This window comes from Rhincodon typus, chromosome 14 (genome assembly GCF_021869965.1).
Source record: "Rhincodon typus isolate 14 chromosome 14, sRhiTyp1.1, whole genome shotgun sequence".
Taxonomy (NCBI): Eukaryota; Metazoa; Chordata; class Chondrichthyes; order Orectolobiformes; family Rhincodontidae; genus Rhincodon; species Rhincodon typus.
Window position 1 is genome coordinate 46,570,874 of NC_063345.1, and position 26,949 is coordinate 46,597,822.

The 26,949-nt window shown below is 40.2% G+C and overlaps 1 protein-coding gene across 2 annotated transcripts in view; it reads left to right on the forward strand.

The window, feature by feature from the left end:
* Window positions 1-26,949, forward strand: part of f8 (coagulation factor VIII, procoagulant component) — a 76,805-nt gene that overhangs the window by 27,494 nt on the left and 22,362 nt on the right. For both annotated transcript variants that reach the window (XM_020533297.2, XM_048605457.1), the window contains 8 exons: window positions 2,491-2,572; window positions 6,970-7,181; window positions 9,318-9,468; window positions 12,487-12,696; window positions 14,632-15,823; window positions 18,868-19,036; window positions 22,552-22,791; window positions 23,066-23,294. In XM_020533297.2, coding sequence (XP_020388886.2) covers window positions 2,491-2,572; window positions 6,970-7,181; window positions 9,318-9,468; window positions 12,487-12,696; window positions 14,632-15,823; window positions 18,868-19,036; window positions 22,552-22,791; window positions 23,066-23,294 — 2,485 coding nt within the window. The remainder of the gene's footprint in view (window positions 1-2,490; window positions 2,573-6,969; window positions 7,182-9,317; window positions 9,469-12,486; window positions 12,697-14,631; window positions 15,824-18,867; window positions 19,037-22,551; window positions 22,792-23,065; window positions 23,295-26,949) is intronic.

A 26,949-nucleotide genomic window follows, 5' to 3' on the forward strand; every position in this document is an offset into this window, starting at 1 on the left:
GTTTCAATGTTTTTCCAATTCACTTTGGGAATGGGATTTGTCCTTCCAGTATGTGTGTGTGTGAGACGGAGAAACCCTTCTCCAATTCTAGTCACAAATCCATCTCTCCTGCTCTACCAAAAGCAGATCCCTAAAATACAGCTGGTTTGTATGTTCCAATGTTTGAGATTTTTGTTTTCAAACTGGACTGTTGCAAGCATATCTTTCATCTCTAATATATGAAATTTATCATACAGATTTAAATCAAGATAAGTGATGCAGATTTCTTCATGCCTGGTTGGTTTCAGCCCCTTTTGATTAAAAATGTTAGTTTTGCTTCAGATTGCTTGGTGTTTATTGTTGGCTTCTTGAAGCTAGGTTTAACCTGGAATCAGATATTTACTACAGCTATTTTTACATCCGTGTTTTGTTTTTAAACCAATTCAGTACTAGAAACTTCCAGGTGTTAAAAACAGACGATGGAATTCAAAAATTGGTAGCCCATATTTTATCATTATTGTACCACAATGCTAGTCTAAAAGCTTCTGCAGTCTGCAATTATTCAGTGATGGCCAGAGCGACTGGTGTTCTAGCACCAATGTGGTGGTACTAAAGGTGTAACTGCGCTGTCACCCTGAGACAGGGCAAAGTAGTTGATTTTCATAGCAGGACAGCTCCTACGGCCAACAACAACTTGCATTAATTTAGTACCTTTAATGTGATAAAAAAGTTGAAGGGCACATCGCAGAAATGTTACCAAATACCATTTGACACTTATCCATATAATGTGATACCAGTTTGGGTGGGCAAAATCTTGGTCAGGGATTTTAGGGAGTGGTTGAAAGCAGGAAACAGAGATTGTGAGGCAAAGGGCTTTAAAAGGGGTATTCAAGAGTTTAGGGCCAGACGGCTGTAGGCATAGCCACCAATAAGGTAGATATGATGGGAAATCCTCTTTTGACAAACCTGGTCATCTCAGTCCATTCCTTCTTTCACTGGTTCTTGTAGCAATGAAGCTGGCATTGATCTTATCAGCTACTTCTTTCCACTTGCGATGGTAGATTTAATGGGCCACTGCTATCCCATACAGCACAAACACGTCAATATGTGCTTCAGAGAATGCGTGGGCTCTTGACCTTGTTACGCTGCGCCAATAACACCAGCTCCCTCTATTCTGCTTTGAATAGTGTGCCTTGTATGCTGCAGGCTGAATCTAAGCAGCAGTCACCAAGTCAGATTTTGCACCCTCCCATTGGCAAGCTGCCTATAATGAGCATAGTTAGTACAAGTTGAACAAATGCCTGTCAACAATCTGCCCAAAAAGCACATATCAAACACCTCTTCATAACACACACCAACAATTATCACATCCATTCAGTCTTCACTACAAACCTCTGGAACATATTCATATCCTTGCCTGTCAGATTAACTGATAAATTTCCTGCTTTGCTCTATCACTTTCTCACGCAACTTATGTTTCCCTTAGGCTAACAAGACATCCCAGTCATGTCAACTCCAACCTGCAGAGTCCATCAGTACTGGAAATGTCCATAATTCCTGATGACTGCGCTTTTTCCTACAACCTGAAAGCTGGAGCAATTACTCCAAACCCCAAACTGGTGAATAAGATGACACATGTGCAGGTGGGGCTGGTGACATTAGCTGGCTGTGACAAGCTTCAGAATGCCTGAGTGCACATGCTGTGTGTGGTGATGTCAGCGCCAATACATGCATAGACTATACCACATTCATTTCATGTCAATTAATTTTTAAAAGTGACGGCTAGATCAGATCCTCTTGCTGACTTGGTCACATCTTCATGCACTTCCTCCCAGCACCTGATTGCTGTTTCATGAGCGTGGGAGCATGGGACAGGTGGTGGTTCTGGTCGGTACCTCACATCATCTGTTTTGTTCCCTTTTAGAGATGATTTTTCCATTTTGTCAAATTTTAAAATAAATTATCTAGCTCACTGCAGAGCTTTATTAAATACTCTCTGCTCTTTTGACTTTCTGCTAAACTTGGAGATTGTTAATTTTCCTGATGAGTTCAGGGATTAATCTCCAAGATGCCAGCCAAATAACTTGGCAAGTTGGCAATTCCAGGGACAATAGAAACAGCCAGTTTCCCATTTCATTTGGAAACTTTTCACTTATTTCAGTCATTGCTTTTGAATGATGCCCGCATCCTCTTTGCACATGTATACTCTTTGCGCCACCTGGAGGTGGCATTTGAGCCATTTCACAGCCAAACAAAATCGGCTAGGAAAAAGTGAACACATCCTAACCTAAACTAGATGAGATATGGATCCCCAATGCTGTCATGTTACCGAAATGTCATCGGCCGCCAATCTTTAATTCTGTGCGGTGGTCAATTATTCTGAGTCCCATTGGACATTTCCCATTGTCTTCGTATTTATAGAGATCCCATTGAAAACCATTTTCTGGAAAACATTTTTGACAGCAATTGCACTCTGCATCTATAAATGTTGTTCTTTTTTATACGTCACAGATCATCTTTAAGAATCTTGCTAGCAGACCATACAATATTAATCCACATGGACTGACAGAAATAAGGGTTGACACAACTGAAGGTAAGAAAGTATATTGTTAGAGCGACAAAGTCAAAGCAGCCCCTAATGGGGAAGTATTGCCCTGGCTTTAGATGTTTTCTAATCAACCTGTTCAGGTTTGTTATCATACACTTCTAGAGCATGTGGAACTTGAACCTGTGTCTCTTGGCCCAAAGGTAGGGACACTACCACTACACCCCATTGTCCCCACTTTACTTAGAACTTGCAAGAATCCTCTGTGATCAAAAGATCAGTGTATTTTGAAACAAACAGAACTGCACTGGACTTGAAACATTAAGTTTCTGCTTTCTCTCCGCAGATGCTGCCACAACTGTTGAGTTTCACCAGCAATTTCTGTTTTTATTTGTTTCAGACCTCCAGCATCCATAGTTTCTTTTTGTTTTATTATATCAGTGTACTTTTCTATGTTGCAGAAAGAAAAAAATCTATTGCAATGTGGTTAAACACAGGTACATCTTACTTTACAGATTAACAGATACTTGCAATAGAGATGAAAAAAATACCTGAAATAGTGGCTCAAGCAGGTGATTTTTGGCAACTTGCTTTCTGCTCCATATGTGACTCCAATAATTGTCTAGCAGTCCCCTGAAAACAGAATTGGTTTTTGTTTGAAACCCTCAAACTATCCCTTCCTAGCTTATGAAGAGAGTTACACTGAATACTTTGCATTGTTATTTACAGTTGAGATAAATCTATTCATATCCAGGTCAGTTATAGAATAAAGTGTTTTGAAGAGCAAGACCCTTTGGTCTTTCCTTTTACCTTTGCTTACTGGCACATTGGCACAGAAGAATTTTATAAACAAGGAGAAAAATTACTTAATGGCTCAAGAAGAATCCACCTAAATATCTATTTATGAAAGCATCTGCTCAGAGTTTATCATGCCCTTTGATATTGGTCACACGCTGGAACAGTTCCTGAAGAACCCACCTAAATATTTCTTTATGAAAGCATCTGCTCAGAGGTTTATCATTCCCTTTGATATTGGTCACTTGCTGGAACAGTTCCTAAAGACGTATGTGAAAGCTGATCAATTCAGTCACTATATCAAAGATCATAGACAAAAGGATGATGCTACCAAATAATTTTCTTCACATGTAATCCTTACCTTGAAATGAAAACTAAAGGCTACATTGATACACAATATTATTACATAACCTAAACATGCCAAAAACTTTCTTCTAGAATGAATTACTTTGAAGTAGCTGTTATGTTGGTAGATGAAGCTACTATTTCGTGTACAAGATTCCACCAACAATAATAAAATGAAAATAACAATTTTATGTTTTTATTATGGGAATATAAGAACTAAGTACACAAATAATGAAGCAACATTGACTGAGACATCACAAAAAACAAATCATGGATGGTCTTAAGACTCTCTATTTCTTCCAGGATAAAAGACCTGAACCATCCACATCGACCACCACCACCCACCTCTGCCTAGCCAAACTCATCCTCACTTTGAACTCCTTCTCCTTTAACTCTTCTCACTTTCTTCATATCAAAGATGTGGCCATGGGTACCAGCATGGTACATCAATGACACCAACAGAGCTGTTTCCCTCCCTTGTCCAGAAATTGAAAATTTTGTCAATTTCACTTCCATATACCACACTGCTCTCACCTTCACCTGGTCTATCACTGACTCCTCTCTTCCCTCCCTCAACATCTGTTTTCATTTCTGGGGATAGAACTGGCCACTGGTATCCAATGCAAACCCACCAACTCCCACAGTTAGCTTGACTACACATCCTCACACCCTGCTTCCTGTAAAGACTCCATTCTATTCTCCCAGTTTCTCCGTCTCTGCCACTTATGTTTTGAGGATGCCGACTTCGACAAGGGGGGCTCCAAAATGTCCACCTTCTTCCTCAATTGAGGACTCCCCAGCATCGTGGCTGACAGGGCCCTCAGCTGTGTCCGACCTATCTCCTGCACTTTTGCCCTCACCTCTTCTCTTCCTTCCCACAAAACCATTAGGGTTTCCTTTGCCCTTATTTTCCACTTCCACCAGCATCCACATCCAAAAGATCATAAGTCGCCATTTTTGCCACCTCCAATGGGATGCCACCCACCAGACACATGATCCCTTCCCCTCCCATGTCAGCCTTCCTCAGGGACAGCTCCCTCTGGAACACTCTGGTCAACTTCTCCTCAGCACCTTCCCATGCAATCACAGAAGGTGTAACATCTGTCTGTTTATTTCATCCTTCCTCATTATTCAAGGCCTCAGACACACCTTCTGGGTGAAGCAGCGATCTACCTGCACTTCATTCAATCTAGTCTAATGTATTCGCTGCTCACAGTGAGGTCGCCTCTACACAGGGGAGTGGAAACACAGACTGGGTAACTGCTTTGCAGAATACCTATATTCTCTCTGCAAAAATGACTCCGAGCTTCTGGTTGCCTGCCACTTTAACATACCACCATGTTTCCTGGTCAGCATCTGTGCCTCAGGCTTGCTGCAGTGCTCCAGTGAAACTCAGCACAAGCTGGAAGAACAGCATCACATTTTCCATTTTGGGACCCTGCACTCTTCATGATAATATTGAGTTCAATAATTTCAAGCCTGAATATCTCCCTCCATTTTGTTTACCCACCCCACACCAGGCCTTGTCCTCACAGCCAATCCGTTTTCACTCACTAATGACCCCCAGTAGCAGCTTTGCTTTCTCGCTAACATTACCCATTCCTTTATCTGCACAACTACTGTTTTCTCTCTCTCTCTGGGCTCCATCTCCACCTAACATTTATTCCCGACCCTTCCACAACCCCACAACCCCTCTCTTCAGCATATACACCAAACTCCTCCTAGCGACAATCAGTTCTGAAGAAGGGTCACTGGATCTGAAACATTAACTTTGCTTTCTCTCTGCAAATGCTGCTGAGTTTCTCCAACAATTTCTGTTTTTGTTACCAACTGAGTCTTAATAGCAGATAATATCCATGTTTTTCCTCATACATATCACAGAAATAGGAAGAACAGCTTTTCTATAATGATGACATTGATAGAGAAAATTTATGCCACATTTTTAATGAAAAAAACATTTCTTTCTTACTTGTAAAGGACATGATTTATACATGCAAAACTTGTCTACTGGTAACATGATCCATTTCCATATCAGCTTCATCTTGCAAAGGTCAAAGACTTGCAAAATGTGAGCAATGTTAAAGATATCCAGCTGAGTAAGTGATTTTGTTTTTGGAAAGTTGGATGACTCTTTTCAGATTTTCCTTAGATTCTTAATAATGAGCAATTCTGGTAAATATCTGGATTTAATTATTTTCATTGTAGTAAATAATTGGCATGTGAACTTTGAATACAACTATCAATTCTCCTTATTTTTACAAATATATGAACAAAGAGCAGGAGTAGGCCATTCAGCCCCTTCAGCCTGTTCCACCATTCAGGAAGATCAAGTTGATCTGATTGTAACCTCAAATCCACATTCTTACCTATCCTTAATAACCTTTCATCCCCTTGCTCAACAAGAATCTATTTACCTCTGCCTTAAAAATCTTCTAGGACTTTGCTTCCACCACCTTTTCAGGAAGAGAGTTCCAAAGGCTGACTACACCTTGAGAGAAAAAAAAGTTGCCTCATCTCTGTTTTAAACAGGCAACCTCATATTTTTATTCATTGACTCCTAGTTTTTGATTCTCCCATATAAGAGGAAACATCCTCTTGATATTTACCCTGTTAAGATCTCACAGGATCTTGTATGATTCAATTGAATCACTACTAACTCTTCTAAACTCTAGCCTGAACTGCCCAATTTTTCCTCTTAAGATATCCCACTCATTTCAGGTATTATTCCAGTAATCTATCTTTGATCCATTTCCAATGCACTCATATCCTTAATACTTCTCACAGCATTTCAGACATTGTCTCACCAGTGCCCTGTATAACAGAAGCATAACCTCCTGACTTTTATCTTCAATTCCCCTCACAATAAATGATGACATTCTATTAGCTTTTCTAATTATCTAGATGCTAATTCATGCATTAGGAAACTCAGATCCCTGTGCACTTCATTCATTTAAAAACTTTTCTGTTGAAAAATGTCATAATTAGGATTGGAACAACATTAGGAACAAAATGTTACTCCCAAACAGAATACACAAATTTCAACTGTGTTAATATATAATGGTAACCAGAACTGCTCCATCTTGCAGAGCATCCATATTTCATCTTTACCAAAATGTCTACTTTATGTGCTCTGCTGGACAATGTCCTCACTTGATTGTATATCTGAATAGATTGTTGAATTACAAGTTTGTAAGAGTTATGGCAGTTAGATTCATATATTGTATTAACAATTTTTTTTTGTTTTCCCCCAATTTCTGGGACCAATTCTGCATGCTGCATACATTCTGGTTGGATTTGCTCTGCAGGTTACAATGTAAGAAACCATATTGTTCCGCCCAATAAAACAGTCACTTACTTTTGGAGTGTGACTGAAAATGATGGACCAACCAACTCTGACCCGGGCTGCCTGACTCGATTTTACTTCAGCAATGTGGATATGGATCGTGATATCGCCTCAGGGCTTATTGGGCCTCTGTTGATCTGTGCAAAAAACATGCTGGATATCAATGCACGAATGGTGAGGAGAAGCTATGTGTTAATAATTTGAGATTATTCTCCTTAAGTAATACCACACTTCCCCCCATCCTTCTTTTCCTGAACACCTCCACTGTTATCATCACAGCATCATTTTTTAACATGATCATCTGCATATGAAACTCATCAATATAATTTACGGCATTAACATAAATACACTTTACCCCTAATTTAGACTTTGTGACTTTCTCTCTTATGCTGAACCCACTGAAGACTTTACTATTTTCTTACTCCAGCTGTCTCTTCCAATATTCTTTGCATCGTGATATCCCTTTCTAGTATAACCTCCTAGTTCCCACAATGTTGTCAAGTTAGTTTAAACCTTCCCCAATAACAGTAATAAATCACACTGCAAGGAAATTGGTCCTAGCTCTGTTTAGGCTGAAATCCATCTGGGCCTGTGTATATCCCTCTACCCACAGCCAGACTGAATTTCACTTGAATTTAAATCCCTCCGTCTTGCATCACCTTTCCAGATACACATCCATCGGTTTTATCCTATTTTATAGTCAATTGTGTGTGGCACTGGGACTAATCCGGAGACTACTACCTTTTGAGATCCTTTTTGCTAATTTCCTACCTAACTTCATATAAATTCTATGTTGTTGGTACCGAAATGGAACACAACATCTGGCTTTTCACCCAATTCCCACTGAGGGTGTTCTGCAGTCATTCAGTGATATCCTTGACACGTGAACTAGGAAGGCAGCATCTCATCCTAGATTCAAATCTGTAGCTGTACAAACACTAGTCTGTTCACATAAAAATCAAATTTCCCATAACCATTTGACTTGGAATCTTTTTTGTGTCCTCTGTACAGCTCAGCAAGTCATAGTGCCATGTACTTGGTTTCGGCTGTGCTCCCCAGATGAAACATCACTTTCATCGGTTTCTACTTGACTGCCCAGTGGCCAACCATTCATTCCTTCCCTGAAAGTTCTGCAGTATGTAACTGTAGGGTGACTACATCTATAAATCTGTTATCTACAAAGCACTCAACCTCCTGGATGTGCCTCACTGACGCTCGTTGCTGCTAAAGCTCTGAAACACCATATTAGAGCTGCTGCAACCGACAATACTTCCTGTGCAAATGGTCATCCAGAACACAAGAGGTGCCATAAAGTTCCCACATATCACCAAATGTTCACTTGAGACATCAGAACTGTCTTATCATCCCTTCGCCTATTAGATGATAAACATTGCTACTATTAATAAACCTTACTACTCAAAAAAAAGGCTCACCAACTACTCACTTCCACTTTGTTGGAAATAGGGAAACTAACCGAACGTTTGTTTTATTTAAAATTTACCAGATGCTTGGAACATTTTCTAACTTTAGAGAAATGGAAATGTTGAAGTAAGAGCCAGCTACAATTAAAGATGTCAGTCCCACATAAAAAAACAATGAATTGGAAACTGTAGAGAAATGCAGAATAGAATGCCACTACTTTAAACTATTAGATTTCTGTCAGGTCTAACGATGAATTATCAGGCTACATCATGTACATGTCAAGAAGATTAGATGGTTAACACTTAATACTAGGTTGGATTAATGTCCTTCTGGAATTTTATTTCGGTTATCTTGTGCAACAGCGAGAAAATTAGTAGGCGAAATATGCCAAAGATTAAATTAGTTTTATATATCTGTACACTTGTCACTGTAGTGCTATAAGCTTGTACTCAGGTACACGTGACAATAAAGTCAAATCTAAATTCACTCCTTCCTTGGATCCCAAATCCAAGCATCTTTTTATCTCCTGAAATCTTCCCAACTTCCTGTAATCTTAACTTTGTTACTTTCTGTAACTTAACCTTCTCTTCAATCTGTCATAGCTTTAGTCCATCATCCAGATATTCCAAAAGGATTTCAAAACCCTCAAAAGAAAGTATAAATAAGATCGCAATGCAACTAAAATGTTTTCACAGGTTTAGAATGACTGCAATGATTTGACAATCATTGGAGTAGACATGAAATTCTCTTCAGAGAGCCACATTCGGACACAGGATGTAAAGGAGTTGCAAGTACAATTTTAAAAGCTGAACGCTCAAGATAAGGCAAGTAACATATCTCCACTGTGAATAAATGCAGCCAAATTTTTTTTTTCTGTTTTCTTCACAGGTAAAAATTGACAAAGCCAAATACCTTTTTTTCTCCATCTTTGATGAGAATAAAAGCTGGTACATAGAGGATAATATTGAAAAATATTGTGAGGATCCATCACGGGTGAATCCAAATGATCCCAACTTTTATGATTCCAACCTCATGTACAGTAAGTGATTAATGTTTCACTAACACAAGACATCCAACTTAGCCCTAAATAATCCTCTACATAGCTTTCAAGCTTTATGTATCTAAAGTTTGCATTTGACTTTGATATTAACAGCAATTGGTTGTTTGGAGGATTATACAATTGTTCTAGCTCTCAGCTTAGATTGCTCCTAATTAACCTCAGGGAAGTCCTAGACCTGGTTTTATGGGTTTCAGTATGGAGTTGGTAAGACAAGCGCTTGTAACTGACATCAGTGAAACTGTACTCTGTTAAGAGGCAGAAGGAATGAGCAATAAAGAGGTATTCTACTGGATAGTAGACAATTTCCACAGCCTTTATTCTAATATATATTAGGAGAAGACCTTTAGTTTTATGTCTTTGGGGCATGTGCCTGTGCATTTATGACATAAACACTCTTAATTATGATATATACATTTCCAGACAATAAGGATGAGCTTTTGGATTAAATATCAGAGAGGCATTGGAGGTGGGCAGGTGCTTAAACCTGCCCTTCAGATTGGCATGCCCATTTCTCCATGCAGCGATGTGTTCAGATCTTAAAATACTCCGAGAAGAGAAGGGTGAGGCAACCTGCCTGCAATGGATAATTGGCCAGTTAAGGCTCTTCACAAACCTGTAAGCTTGCCCAGGCCAATTTTGTTATAAAGCACTGCATGCATGCACAGTGTCACCCACAACAGGGAGGACAAAGCAATGAAATAATGAAAAGTATGTAATAATATTGGAACAGTAGCCACAGACAGCATTGATAAGGGAATGAACATAGAAGGCCCATTTTCACAAGCAACCACTCATAAAGTGTTAAGAGAATTCTTTGCAACATCCCTTCATCCCTGATAAGGGCTCTATAAGGGAATGGTTCTGATGGTGGACATGTCTTTCTACATATGGACCTTAGAGATTCATCACTGAGGTTCAGGATGACTCCATGTTCCAAATGAAAAGGAAGAAAGAACATTACAAGAAATAGAGAAGTGCTACCCAGAAGGTCAGATCAATAGAGGCAAATCCCTGGGCAGCAGGGGTTCGAGAGGAATGAGGAGTTGGAGAAAGTTATGCAGTCAGCATAGGGTCGATCACCTGCATGCCTTCATGAGGGTTGTCAAAAGATTAACAGAACTCTTGCCAAGGACCTCCCATGACTGTAACATTCAGAGGACTTCCACTTCTTTGCAACCAGGTCCTTCCAAGAATTGGCAGCTGACACTGGTGGCATCTCACAGGCAGGAGGACATCATTGCATCATGGGGTTGACAGATGCTTCATGCATGGATTGAATAATTTTGACAACAATACACTGCCTTGTCATATTCCTGTATCCACATATCTGACCATCCATCTTCTAACCCAATTCTCGTTACTCAGTCTCAATTATAGGCTCTGGATGAATCTCACATCTGTCCTGCCAATGTCATATTTCAGCACTTTAAGAAATCTAAGCGCATGTGACATTTTAGCAATCATTCTTCATTTGTGTGTATGTACGTGTTTTGTGTGAATCTGGAGTGTTTGTTCTGATTGCGTTTCAAGTGTTCTTGAAAGTAAAAATTTTACCTTTCTTTTGATTTAAACTTAGAAGAAAGCCTGTCTGACCTTTAAAGTCACATCATAAGAGATAAAAATACTCCTTCTCAAAACAGACACCCAGCTGCAGTTTGTTAAAAAGTGGGTTAAAAGGGGAAATATATCTCACATTTGTATGAAGATATGAGGGCTCAGAGGTTTGAGTGTGTGCACTGATGGAGTTTGCACAAGGAAGATGCCATAGTACAGACACACCCTAATGTGTCTTCTCCCTCTGGAACTTGCTGTCTTTGTGTCAACTCCTCCTCCTCTGCAGCCGGTCCTATGGGACACATAAAAAAAAAGGTAATCATGAGATCTCAGCACAGTTAATGCAAAAATTCTGCTGCTTAAAATAATGAGATGACAGTTCACTGGCTGAAGAGGGCATGGAGATGTTCAGATCTTTTCAGCCCTGTCCATGTTCGGCTCTTGTTGCTCCATCTCCAATGCTCCAGTGGCTTGATGCTGTGGCCAGATCAACAGCCATCCTCAAAATGGGTCCGTGGTGTGCACTTGGGTATTCCACCACATGAGCGTGTTCTCTTTCTCTTTGGCATAATTTGTTTAGCTTTTATTTGACCCACAAGCTGAAGAATAATTCTTTCGAAACAATAACTCTCTCCCTCACTCACTTGCAGATTTTCATTCATGAAAGGTATTTCTGACATCCCCGTAGCCTACTGTCCATTAGCGCTGCTTATAGGTTCCCAATGCTGCAGTGCACACATTCTCTCCTATGATCAGGAAAACTATACATAACTTCAGTCCCCAAATATTTTGCATTCTCGTGATTGCTGATCACGATGCTTGCCTTGTGGGTCTATCTTTGGACTGACTCAGCCAGAGCTGCTAAAGTCATTGAAATGTTTCCTGCACAAGACCTGATTCCTCTTCACCTCTTCTCTGCTGTTTGACCCCCCCATGCCATCGACAGCCTTGTTTTGCAGTCTGCCATGCAGGGGCTCTCTCCTGACACTGACAATGAAGTGGATGCTTCTCCTTGCTGTCTCCACCACCAACATATAGCAACTGAGGAGTTAGAGAAATGATGTGGGGGTTACTGAACTCCCCTATTCATTGCCCCTCTGTTCAACACATCTTTCAACTATTGAGATAAACAGCAATCACTGCAATAACTGCAGCTTGCCCTTTAAACTGAGCCTGCTACTTCCTCTGAATTGCTTCCATTCTTTGCCTGCTTTCACTAGTTGGACTACGAGCAGCGAATGAACTTTGGGCAAATTAAGTTGATTATCAATTAAGAGGGCAATATGTGGAACCCAGAAACGAATATGATGCTGGAGTCTCGACTCAGGAAGTGAAACCCTATCCCAAATGTTTTTCTTGACATTTGAGGCTTGTCTGCATTATTAACATATCTGTATGTTATCTTTCAGGTACTGATCCATATGTGTGCATGTTATTTTGCAGGTATTAACGGGTTTGTCTATGAAAATGTGCCCAAGTTGAAGTTCTGTGAGGATGACGTGATTTTTTGGCATGTAATCGTTGGTGCTCAAGACAACTTTCTTTCAATTTACTTCCATGGACAAACATTTAAACATGATGGGGTGTATGAAGATGTGTTAACTCTCTTCCCACTTTCCAGTGAAACAATCCACATGCACATGGATAACATTGGTCAGTAATGCAGAATCTTGTGCTTAGCTTGCAGGGAAATAAAATATAGGGACCCTTCAAATCCTTTGTACGTGATCCTGGCAGTTACGGTGGGATCATGGCTTCTGTTTTAGCTCAGCCCCTGCTTCCCCAGAGTGTATGGCAGCAGTGGACTGGGATCTAATTAGCAAACAATTACCGAGAGTTGTAAATTCCAGCATCACCTCTCTCATGCAGTCAGAAAATTTGATCCAGTCATAATCCTGAAGGCAACAAAGCAAGTAAATTTTGACATTCCCATCCCCTAACTTTGAGGCAGGGTCCAGATCATTTTAACCAGTGGGACTATCTAGAAACCAACATGCTGGAACTTACTAAGCCTAGTAAATCAAAACTTCTAGCATAGAAAGACTCTGGGTCTGGCTTTGTTTCCACTCCATGAACATCAACAACGTTAGTTTGTAAAGATGGTTAGCAGTTTTGCCCTTTACAAGGCATGTCACAAAAATCAAGCAAATGTTAGTTCAAATCCAATGGAATAATTTGAGTTTCACAATATCTCCGCAGGAGTTCCTCAGGGTAATGTCCTTAGCCAACCATCTTCAGTTGCTTCATCAATGGCCTTCCTTCCATATAAGATTAGAAGTGGAAGATGTTCACTGATCAGCACCATTCACAACTCCTCAGATACTGAAACAGTTCAAATACAGCATAACCTGGACAGCATCAGGCTTGTGCAATTAAGTGACAAATAACAATCATGCCATACAAATGCTAGGCAATTGTGATTTCCAACAAGAGAGAATCTAACCACCTTCTCAGTCATTCAATGGTCATATCATTGTCGAATACCCCACTAATAACATCCTGAGGAAAACAATTGACCAAAAATTGACCTTGACTAGCCATATAAATACAATGAATGCCAAAGCAGGTCAGTGACTGGGAATTCTAGGGCAAGTAACTCACCACTTAAGTCTCCAAAGCCTGTCCACCATCAATAATATACATTGGGGGTGTCAAGTAATATTGTCCACTTGCTTGGATAAGTGCAGTTCCAACAACATTCAAGAAACTTAACGCCATCTAGGACAAAGCAGCCCACCTTCAATACCTTCAACACCCACTCCCTCCACTGCTGATGCTCAGTGGCAGCAGTTGTGTTTCATCTACAAGATATACTGCAACAACTCATAAAGCTTCCTTTAACAGCATCTTCTAAACCCATGATCTGTACCCTGCAGCAGATGCATGGGAACACCACCACCTGCATGTTCCTTTGCTAATAGCACTGTGGGGTGTACCTACACTGTATGGAAAGCAGCAGATCAAGAAGGGAGCTCACCATCAACATCTCAAGAAAAAAAAGCTAAAGAACTGTTCATGCTGGAAATCAGAAATGAAAACATAAATTGCTAGAAAATCTAATCAGGGCTAGCAGCATGTGTGGAGAGAAGACAATCAGAGTTCTGAAGAAAGGTCATTGGACCTGAAATGTTAACTCTGTTTTCTTTCTCTACAGATGCTGCGAGACTTGCTGAGATTTTCCAGCAATTTATGTTTTTGTACCAGTTCCTCGGGAGCAATTATGGATGTGCCAGTAAATGCTGGCCTAGCCAGCAATGCTGACATCCAGAAAGTATAAAAAAACCTATCTGGATTCCTTTTCCTTCTGTATCTTTCTAATCTAGGACTGACATCCCATCTAAACCACTCTCAAAACTGAAGAATTGCTAGTTCTGAAGGAGAATCACTGGACTCGAAATGTGAACTCTGTCTCACTTTCCACAGGTGATGCCAGACCTGCTGAATTTCTCCAGCACTCTCTGTTTTCACTTCAAATACCAAACTTAAACTGGTTATGTTTGGTTACACTTAAATTTAAGTAAAGATTAATTCTTTCTGGCTTTATTATTTTACTTGGTTACTCACTTTGCTGTCAATCTCAACTTTCAGGTTTGTGGTTCCTTGAACCCCTCAATTACCATTATCAAGTTCAGGGCATGAGAGCAAACTTCAGAGTTCGTAACTGTGACAATGACCCGGAAACCTTGGAAGAGTTCCTGAAGGAAATTGATCCTGACGAGGCATATGGAAACATACTTCAAGAAGAAACAGAGGAACTTATTTTCAAACCCCGAACATTCAACGCGCACAACAACAACATAACAAAACTATATGAAGCAATTGAACTGGAGGAATTAATGAACATCACTAATGATGTGGAAAATATGACTGAGAAAGACCCAATCTGGTCACATTGCAGACCAAGGCCAAATCGCATCTCACATAAGCAATACACTGATGGCAAAAAAGAAAATGACTTTCTATATCATGCCAATCATTTATCTAAAGACTCCAAGAAACTGAATCAAGCTATTAGAAAGGATTTGTCTCATACAACTGAAACCAGCAAGAAGCAAATTACAAAGGAACTCGATAATTCTTCCTTCGTTAAGAACAGCAAAATTAAACAACACAATAAAGAAGGGGAAATTGATGAGTTAATTAAAACAGATCACAGCTTGGATGAACTTGTTTGGAAAAGCAGAATGAGAGAGATGCCATTGCATGATCAACCAGAACATAACCTGACCTTTATGAGAACAGATGGAAAACTAGACTTCCTGTATGCAAATCAGGTTCTTAAAAAAGATATCATATCAACCAACAAATTGCAATTGAATCAAAGTCAAAAACTGGACCATGGGACTAACGCAAAAAACCAGCTTCGCAAAACGTTTACATTTGAGCAGATAATTAACAATGAAACAACTGGGGTGAAACTCTGGGACAATGATACAGCAGCAACCTTTAGGGAATCTGATGGTATAACGTCTAATCAAACATCATTTAACAGAACTTCAACCACTGAAACTATAATCAATCCTCAACAAGCCAGGGAAGAGTCAATTGATTATGACGACTACGCCGATGACATTAACAGTGGAGGTGGTGATGATTCCAACTACAGAAATCAGCATAGCGCTAACTTTGGAGATTTCTCCAATAGAGAGTGGTGCCCAGAGGAGGATCCAATACAGATCCTTCGAACAGCTAATTCGCAGTCTAAATACTATTACATTGCAGCTGAGGAACTGGTTTGGGATTATGCAGCCAAGCAAACAACTGAAGCTTCTAAGCACAGGTAAGTGAATATCAATTTTGCATAGTAAGGGTGGATATATCAAAAAAGATAACATTATCTAATCAATTTAACTACAGATTGCACATGTAGCAATCCTATTCAAGCCCAACACTTTTGCGATTTATATAAATAAGGTACCAACCTGTTGCAGGTAAAGCACAGGACTACAAACTTGTTAAACAGCAAACAGAGCATTATAGACAGAGTGACATAGAACAGATTAAATAAGGCTCTATTGCCCTGCCACATCCAGTCATAAATGGCCCAGATAACTAAACAATGAACAAAAAAAATCATAAAGAACTGAGGTACTAGAAAACAGAAACAAAAACAGAAATTGCTGGAAAAACTCAGCAGGTCTGGCATCATCTTTGGAGAGAAAGCAGAGTTAATGTTTCGGATCCACTGACCCTTCTTCAGAACTAAACAATGAACCAGAGGAGTAGGTTCAATGAACATCACCACATTGAGTGACATGAGAGGCCAACACATTAACCAAAGACATGGCTAAAGGGTCACAGACACATTCTGAATGGCAAATGCCGAACAAATTATTTATCTTGGCCTTCTTCTGAGTTTCAACGTTGCAAATGTCAGTCTTCAGCAAATGCAATTCACCTGACACAGCAGAGATTCCAGATCTCAATAAGTTCCCAGATTTAATACTGAAGAATTATGCTCAAGAATTATCCATATCCCTAGAAAAGTTTGATTGTATATCCACAACTCTGGTCAAAAAAGCACAAAATTAATATAACAACCATTCAAAATGTTGGCCAAAATATGGTTAGCAGTTACACAGTTTAAATAATAAAGACATATAGTGAATTGCCCATGTTGTGTCCACAAAGTGCAAGACAAAATTATTGCCCTAGTTTTCTGTTTTGTGAAGACCATTCAGCTCCAAACACTATAACAGTATTGATCCAATTATGGACAAAACAGCTAAATGTCAGTGTTGAGCTGAGAGTGATTGCCTTTGATATTAAGAGAATATTTGACTGAGTGTGGCATCAAGAAGTCGTGGTAAAACTGAAGTCAATGGAAGTCAAGGAAAAAACTCTCCATTCATTTGAATCATAGCTAGCACAAAGGAAGTTGGTTGTGTTTGCTGGATGCTAATCATTTCAGTGTCAAGGCAAGAGTTTGTCAGGATACTGTCTAGGCCCAACCATCTCCAGCTCCTTCATCAATGACCCTCCCTTCATCATAAGGTCATTAATGAGGGATGTTCGCTGATTGACACCATTCAGCTCCTCAGTTACTGAACCAGTCTGGGCTCATATGCATCAAGACCAAGTCAACATCCCAGCTTGAGCACATAAGTGATAAATACCATTCATGTTCCACAACAGCCAGGCAATGGTCATCTCCAAAAGGAGAAAAATTTAAACTTCTCCCTTTGGCACCCAATTAGATTGTCATCACTGAATCCCTCACCATCAGCAATCTAGAAATCATCAGTGTAACAGGATAAAATTCTACAGTTACAAAAACAAGTCAAAGACTAGGAATTCTGTACCAAGCAACACAGCTCCTGACTCCCCTAAGTTTGTTCATCATCCAAAAGTCACAAATCAGGAGAATATTCTCAACTTGCATGGTACTTAAGTACTTATAAGGCACTACACCATCCATGATAAAACAGCTTGCTTGATCAGTACCCAATCCACCTAATTCATCTTATCAAAGGGTTTCAGCTTGGAACGTTGAGTTTCCAGCTCCACGGATGCTGTCTGATCAGCTGTGCTTTTCCAGCTCCACATTTCTTGACTACAGCTTCCAGCATCTGCAGTCCTTACTGTCTCCAAGCCACTCAACTTCACCATTTCCACAATGTGTACCATATATAAGAAACAACTCACCATAGGTCCCTTGAAAGCTCCTTCCAAATCTACCTATCATGACACCATCCTGACAATAATGTATTGAGTTCCTTCACTGTTGTTGGGTCAACACCTGGAAATCACTCTATAGTAGTACTGTTGGTATACTTACACAATCAAAACTGCAACAGTTCAAATAGGTGATTTACAATTACCGTTTGAAGGACAATTTGGGATGAGCAATCAATACTGATCTTGACAGCAATACTGAAATTCCATGGAGGTGTTGAAGGATGTTGCAAAGCCGGAAGGAAAATCAAGTAAAACTTGCGTGTGACATTCAAAAACAGAAATTGCTGGAAAAGCTCAGCAGGTCTGACAGCATCTGTGGAGAGAAATCAGAGTTAACATTTCAGATTGAATGACCCTTCCTCAGAACTAATCTGGGGTTAACCCTAAATATTAACTCTGATTTCTCTTCACAGATGCTGCAGACCGGCTGAGATTTCCCAGCAATTTCTGTTTTTCTTTCTGATTTACAGAATATGCAGTTCTTTCAGTTTTTATTGTGTATGACATGTACTAGCGCGACTCATTACGAATGCTACAAAATGGAGTTCCAACACCCCATCCATTCATTTCCAAGTATTACTGAGTTTTCTTGAACAGATTTTTCCCTTAGGAAGAAGCAGATATTCTAGAGGAGTTGCAATCTGCTTTTTTTGCAGATGCAATGGGCTATTTTGATAAAATGAACAAGTACTAACATGAACAAATACAAATACAGATGCAACATGCTCAGCTTATTGACTGGAGAATGCAGAGGGATTAAAGATGTAAAGCAACAAAAGCAACAAATCATGAAGTTAAAACAAAAAGTAATGATTGTCAAGGTTTTAATTGAGAGATAATGAGAAATCACTTCAGTTACTGAGCTTGTTTTGGGGTTTGTTGTTTTACTGTTATTTCATAAATGTCTAGTCAGGCATTAAGTATTGCAACATTTGTTGAGTTATTAAGCAGTTAAGCACTTAGCAATTATCTGCTTTACTAGGCATTTTGAGTACGTACTGAATACATTTGTTACTTTCTGGGTGCAGAACTATATTAATTCTATTTGCAAGAAACTGATGATGTTTTGCAGAAATGACCCTATTCAGTTTCTAACTGAGATAAATATCATCAGCTCAATAGTAAACTAATGCCAATTTCATATAGGCAGAGACAGCAATCACAGGGGAAGACTCTTGGCAGCAAATTCAAGAAGGCAATGTTTTTGCAATACAAAGACAACATGTTTAAACATCCTGTAGTCCGTGGAGAAGCTGAGGAACATTTGGGTATTCTCGGGCCTGTTATCAGTGCTGAGGTCAATGATATCATTGTGGTGAGTCACTAACTTTTCAAAACCAATATATGGATTTAAATTGAAGTTTTGTAAATTGATTGCAGGGCTACATTTAGGCTCATAAATTAGTTTTGCATTAAATGGACTTCAGGGGGTCACCAATCCAATTAGCTCCACTCCAGATACTTATGTATACACCTCAGAACTCAGACTTTCCTCTTTTTCAATTCGCTAAACATCTCCCTTCATTCTCTCACTCAGGGGTAGTAGGAACTGCCGATGCTCGAGTCCGAGATAACAAGGTGTGGAGCTGGAGGAACACAGCAGGCCAGGCAGCATCAGAGGAACAGGAAAGCTGAAGCTTCGAGTCACCTCCATCCCATTCCCCAAAAAAAACCTTCCACATTAAACATATGTTCACCTGCACATCCGCTAATGTGGTCTATTGTATCTGCTGTTCCCGATGTGGCCTCCTCTACATCGGGGAGACCAAGCGGAGGCTCAGGAACCGCTTTGTGGAGCACTTACGCTCAGTTCGCAACAAACGACTGCAACTCCCAGTCTCGAACCACTTCCACTCCCCCTCCCACTCCCTGGACAACATGTCCATCCTGGGCCTCCTTCAGTGTCATAATGATGCCACCCAAAGGTTGCAGGAACAGCACCTCATATTCTGCCTTGGAACCCTACAACCCAATGGTCTCAATGTGGACTTTACTAGGCTCAAAAACTCCCCAACCATGACCTCATCCCAAGACCAGCAACCCCCCCATCCCCGCCTCCTTGACCTGTCCATCTTCTCTCCCACCTATCCATCCCTCCCTCCTCACTGACCAACCCCCATCCCAACTTCCTACCTAGACTCACCTTTACTAGCCTCATCCCCGCCTCCTTGACCTGTCCGTCCACTATCTGCTCCACAATCCACCTTCTGTCACCTCCCCCCTCTCTATTTATTTCAGAGCCCCCTTCCCCTCCCCCATTTCTGAAGAAGGGTCCAGACCCGAATCATCAGCCTTCCTGCTCCTCTGATACTGCCTGGCCTGCTGTGTTCATCCAGCTCCACACCTTGCTATCCCTTTATTCTCTGTTTTGTTATGTCAATTAGAGTGGAATCCTCCAGTGGCCTGAACGATGCGTGCTGTGGCAAGACCTGTGTAGACCTTGCTAGACTTCTTGCATGAGTAAGTAAGGAGTATCTCATTCCATTTTTTAAGCATTTACATAATGGTGTGGCAAGTTTCTTACCAGGCAGTGGTGAGTTACTAATTAAAGTGGATTACTGCTTGTTAAATGCCTTATTAGTGCTGGAAGCCATCTCACTAATATTCAGTTTCCGATCTTACCAAACTGGGCAAGCAATCTAGACATTGAGAAATCTCGACATGGAAGTTGGAGCGAGTACCTGATGACTTCAGCTCAATGCTAGCTGCAAGGATCCTCCATGTTGCTCAGCACCATACAACACCTCAGGGCATGATCCACAACCACCAGCCTTCATCCATGGGCATTGGCATCTGACAACTGCCACACGCTTATAACCATCTGATCCACTTGCAAGGCACTTAGGAAGCACAGAGTTGCTTTGCAGGGTGCAATAGTAAATAGCTTAGAAAGGCTGTTGCAAGGACTCTTTGCACACAGGGACAGGCACTCAGCTCACATATTGGACCAGGCTGTACCTCTGGGCTACTCACTTAGTCTCCAAGCACTCGCTCACTTACACCTACCTGCATGCTCACAGTAAGCCTGCCATGCCTTGGTCGCTGTGCCAAGTAGAACAATCTCAAAACCAGACAGCGTTAACTTCAGCAGTCCACAGTCAAGGGGACATACGTCATGCTGTACAGCAGTGAACTATGTCAATCTCACAGCTGCATCATGTGCCAGCAGCTTTCACACCAAACACACTGCACGTGCATTATGCATGCAGCCATGTCTCAAATTAGCACTAATCAACATGGAGGCTCATCACAATTGGTGGCAAGCTGAAGTGCCAGGTACCTGCTCTGACTCCCATGTTGAGGTTTCACAACATCTAGGTAGTTTGGCACATTGGGAAGGATAGGAAGTTGATATAAAAGGGCAAGTTGGGCTATTGACAAGGCATTCAACAATCTGCAAACCCCCTTAATTGGCAACTCACTGCTACCTAGCTAAAAGTTGCTACCCATCATAACTCACACTCAGATTCTTACAAAATTCCACCCACAGTTTAATACAATAAGCAAGTAATATTTATTGGGCTGAGTCAAGATGAAGGCTGGAGTCATAGCAACCCAAACGAGACAACATTTATACCCCGAAGTTCATGGTTAACAATTTCTATTTGAAAACAACATCAATTGCATCAAGAACAATTATACAAACATTTTAATAACCGGTACCTGGTGGGTTGGGGGGGTGTGGTGGTAGTGCAGGTGTGTGCCGGTTGATCAAATATTCCGGTTGATCAAGAGGTCAACCTAATCATGTAAAAACACACACAAAGTAATAGAAACATAATGCAGGAGGTATATATATATATCACTGTTATACTTTGTTTACAGCATAAATCACTGAAATAATAATGCAACTTTGCCTTAAATAAAACTTACTAGCAGAGAGCCTTCTGAAAGACAAAAAAACTGCAGATGCTGGAATCCAAGATAGACAAACGGGAGGCTGGAAGAACACAGCAAGCCAGGCAGCATCTGGAGGAAAGGAGCTGTCAATGTTTCGGGTATTACCCTTCTTCAGGACCTCCTAAAACATTGACTTCTCCTTTTCTCCAGATGCTGCCCAGCTTGCTGTGTTCTTCCAGCCTCCTGAGAGCCTCCTTACTCACACAGTCAGCTAACTACTCAGGGATCGCGACAATAAACTCCTGGTATTTAGGTGTAGCTATTGCCGGTTTATCAAGATCACCTTTTCGCAGGTGCCAGTTAAAACAATGTTTGCTGGCAAAGGCACCTAAGGTGGCTAACAGAAAAGAATCATAGAGTACTGCTGCAGAGAAGGAGGCAGCTAGTCTCTGCTGAATCTTTCAAAGAAAAATCCAGTTATCCTCACTTCTCAGTTCTTTGTCGATGTCCCTGCAATATTTTTCTCCTTCAAAGTATTTATCCAAATTTATTTTCAAGACTGCTTTTTAATCTGTAGACACACTCTATCAAGCCATGCATTCAAAAATTCATGTAGAAGAAAGGTTTCCTCGTGTCACCTCTATTACCAATCACTTATACCTATCCTCTCTGGTTATTGGTCGTTCTATCTTTGGAAAAGTTTATCTTTGTTTCCCAATCTAAACACTTCCCTTTTTTATACACAGTTATTTTAAAGGTGATGCCTAATTATTTTTGCAAATCACAACTTAAAATAATCATCGCTGCCATTATTGCTTGCTATTACAAGATTTTTTGATTTATGTGCTAATTCAGAAAAACAGATGATTGCATATTATTCAGGGAAAAACAGGATTCAAACTTCAAAGCAGAGATTTAATCCAACAATGAACAGAACTGTAGTTTGAAAGCTACTCCTTACCCTGATGTAAAATTATTCCATACATCCAGGTGAAGTTCAAGAATATGGCCTCCAGACCTTTCTCCATTCACACTCACGGAGTGCCACGTGAGATACCATACGAATACAAATATGAAGAGGAGGAGGTGATAGACTGGCCTAGAAAGGCTGATGATATTGTTTATCCAAATAAAACAAAGGTTTACATTTGGCATGTAACAAAGGGATCAGCACCAACCGATAAGGACTTTGATTGCAGAGCCTGGACATATTATTCAGACGTCAATCCGGTAAGGCAAAATCAAACTCTGCAAACATTTCCTGGTGAGTTGAGCTGTCTGTGGTATGAACTGAATTTCAGGCTTATTCCAATCTTTGGATTTTTAGGAAAATTATTTTTTAAAAGTTTTAACTTAAGTCTTTTAAGCTGTTTCAGCTCCCCATTTAAATAACTTCATGCTTCGTACTGCTGAATGTACAGAAGGTATGATGCTGTATATTTAAAGGGTTACATGAAGCTGGCTGCATTGTTACAGAGTTACATTGTGTTGTTTATCTAACCAGGAACGAGACATCCATACAGGCTTGATTGGTCCTTTAATCATCTGTAGAAGAGGGACGCTGAACAAGATCTATAGTGGGAAGCTAAAGATTCAGGAATTCTCTTTGCTTTTCATGACTTTTGATGAAAACAAAAGCTGGTACTTGGAAGACAACATCAAAATGTTCTGCAAGTACCCTTGTCATGTCAGAGCCGACGACCCTGCATTTCAAAACAACAATAAATTTCACGGTAAGAGGTCATAAACTGATTCCAGCTTTTGACAGCTTGGGCAGGAGATTGCCATTCAGCACTCCAGCACAGGGTCATGCCCTATAATTCCCCACAATAGACATCGAAGACAAGCTACAAACTAGCTTTGATTATAAAATGCTACATTCCCATTGTTTCACTCTGACCATTGTTTAATTTGGTTAAAATGTCTCATCTATTGTGATTATGGTCAACGTTTCTACTTATAGCGTGTTCAGTTCTCCAAGTGGAGCAGCTATTCACTGAGGAGTTTGCACCTTAATGTACAATATTAAAAGTAAACTCATATTAAAAGTAAATTATTGTGAACCACAGAGTAAGGTTAATAGGTATGTACTCAAATTGGAATGAAGTGGTTTGTAGTATTGCAAAGGAATTTATAGTTTTCTTTATATTTATCAATAACTCACAATGCAATAGAGAATCATTTCAAGTTTTCTGAATCGATGCAAGGTAGGAACATGGAAATCCAAAAAGATTAAGGAGCACATGTATACACATCACTAAAATATAATAGGTACAATAAGAGGTCAAAGAGATGAATGGAATGTTATCTTTTATAACTGGAGGGTAAGAAAATGAAGACTGAGTAAATTGTGCTGCAACCCTGATTGGATTTGAGTTCTGTGTATGGTCTTCTGGCAGGCATGCAGTACAGATTGATCTGAAATTTACCAGAACACACAGAATAGGCTTGTAACCTCATGAATATAGAAAGTTACTGGGTGATTTAATTGTCCTTTACAGATGTTGAACTATACTGATACTTGCAGAAAGAGAAAACATTTCTTCTGCTGTTGAGGGCATCTGGGATGAGAAGATGTAACCTTAAAATCAGAGCTACAGCATTCAAGAAAGGAGGTGGAAACATTTCCTTATGCAAAAAGACCATAAGATGTAAGAGCAGAAGTAGGACATTCAACCCATTGAGTCCGCTTCAATGAGATCATAGCTGATCTGAAATTCCTCAACACTTTACTCTGTTTTCTCATAAACTATGATTCTCTTACTGATTAAAAAAAAATGTCTATCTCAGCCTTATATTTTCTTAATGACCCACCCTCTCTGGTAAAGAATACCACAGATTCACTACTGTCTAAGAGAAGAAATTCCTCCTCGTTACTGCCTTGAATGGGCAACCTTCATTCTGAGATTATGTCCTTTGGTCCCAGAGTCTCTGACAAGAAGAGACAACCTTTCCACATCCATCTGGTCAAGTTCCCTTAAGTTACAATAAGATTGCCTCTCATTCTTCTAAACTCCATACCTTGTATCAGCCTAGTGAACTTTCTCTGGATAGCCTCCAATGCAGTATATCTTTTCCTTAGATAAGGGACTCAAACCTGTTCACCTTATTCCAGCTGTGGTCTGACTAGTGTCTTGTATGGTTTTAGCAAAACCTTCCTACTTTTACAAACAAAGACAGAAATTGCTGGAAAAGCTCAGCAGGTCTGGCAGCATCTATGAAGAGAAATCAGAGTTAACGTTTCGGGTCTAGTGACCCTTCCACAGAATTTTTATACTGCATTCCCTTTGAAATAAAGCCCAACATTCTGTTTGCCAACCCGTTTTACCCGCTGAACTTGGATGCTATCTTTTTGTGATTCATGCATGGGAAATCCCAATTGGGGTAAAAAGCAGTAAATATTTCCTCAATCAATAATTTCAAAAATCATATTGATTTTTTTTTGCAGGCCAAGGGAATTGATGGATAAGGCAGTCAGAGTTAGGAACTATATCAACCATAATGTCATTGACTCTCCAAACAGGTTTAGGGGGCTTCATGCTTTTACTTCTTTTTTCACTTCTGTTCCTACGTTCCCAATTGTACTTGTGTACACTTCACACTGTAACTCCTGACACAAGCTGCCCAGTAAAACAAGAACAGTTCCCAAGTATAGTCGGTACACATTACATCCCCCAGCATATGCATCCTGCCACATAAGTTAGTGGATACAAGGATGGTTTTGCACTTTTACAAAGTAACGTCACTCAGTGACATCCCATTTACTGCTAGCCCATTCCCTCTGCCATCTCTTCTCACCCTTTTGACTCTGCATGACTCTCCTCCATTTCCAATCACAAGTCAAACTATTGCTTCTCCCTGGGTTCCATTTGGTTGATGGGTAACAATTTTTCCATGAATGTTTTCCTCATTCCACTATAAGCACTTCAAGTTGTTTGGAAAATTGAAAGGGATTCAAGCTCCAATAACCATTAAATTCTCCAGCTTGAAAAACTTGGAATAAAGTATCCATAGTTTAATCATGTGGATTTGAATCAATAGTTCATCCACTTCCACAAATTTGTACTGAACTTGAAGCCACCATGGGAAATGTACCCTTTCAGTCATGCTGTCAGTAGAGTCTGCCTATACTTGTTTCAGCTTGCACTTCCCAGCATTTGGTGCAATATCATATCCTTAAGGTTCAAAGTACAGTGCAGCCACTAGATAAGTGTTTCTCTTCATTGTGATCTCCCTACAGCTCTACTTCATTCATCATAATTTAGCTCTCAGTTTGCTGCAAGCATCCACCTAAAGAATATGCCAAAATATTCAAAATTGTTTCACATTTCCACTATTAAATCACTGAATCTTGAAAGACGCTTTTCTTTACATAGCTCTTTATATTTTATCATCAAAACTATTTAACTGATATCTGAGTTCCTTCTTCTGAGTAGCCATGATGTGGAGGTGCTAGAGTCAGACGGGCGAGGACAAGGTCAGAAGTTAAATGACACCAAGTTATAGTCCAACAGGTTTATTTGAAATCACAAGCTTACTCAGCACTGCCCCTTCATCGGGTGAAATACAGAGAGGCACACAGACCCAGAATTTATAGCAGAGAGATCAAAAAATCATTCGAATGGTGAGAGTGGAGTGTCAACAGGTTGAATAATAAGTCTGCAAGTGATCAAAAGTGTCAGACGGTGTGAGTAAAGTGTCAACAGCTGAATAACAAGCGAAAGGATGACCTATAATCCGATTAAATGAGGCAGAGAGATAATTACAAAAAATTAAAAATAAGGTGGTGCTGGAGACAAACTAAATGACTGGGAATAACATAATAGGTATAAGTGTCGCATGCTGAGGGGCTAACCAAAGTAACAAGTAATCCAAAACTGCACAAATTAATTAAGGTAGAGAGATCATAACAAGTTATCAAGGTGACGGCTACAAAACAGGACAGTAAGGAAGATTTTGCAGAATAGTATTGTGGGGTCACATGTAGTACGACATGAATACAAGATCACGGTTGTGGCCATCTTCGTAGGGACAGAATTGGCTATCAGTTTCTACTCGGTGATTCTGCCTTGGTTGTGTATCTCGAAGGCTGCTGTGAAGGGCACTTACCCGAAGATCAGAGGATGCCCTTGAACGCTGAAGTGTTCCCCGACTGGGAGGGAACAATCCTGTCTAGCAATTGTTGCATGGTGTCCATTCATCCGTTGTTGTAGCATGTGCATTGTTTTGCCAATATACCATGCCTCGGGGCATGCTTGCCTGCTACGAGACACTGTGAAGCAGACGAGGCAATGGAACTATACCACCTACACGCACATCAAGAATGGGAAATTACAGAAATTTGGCATCACCACCAGCAGTAACAAAGCCTCCCCCAGTAACACGATT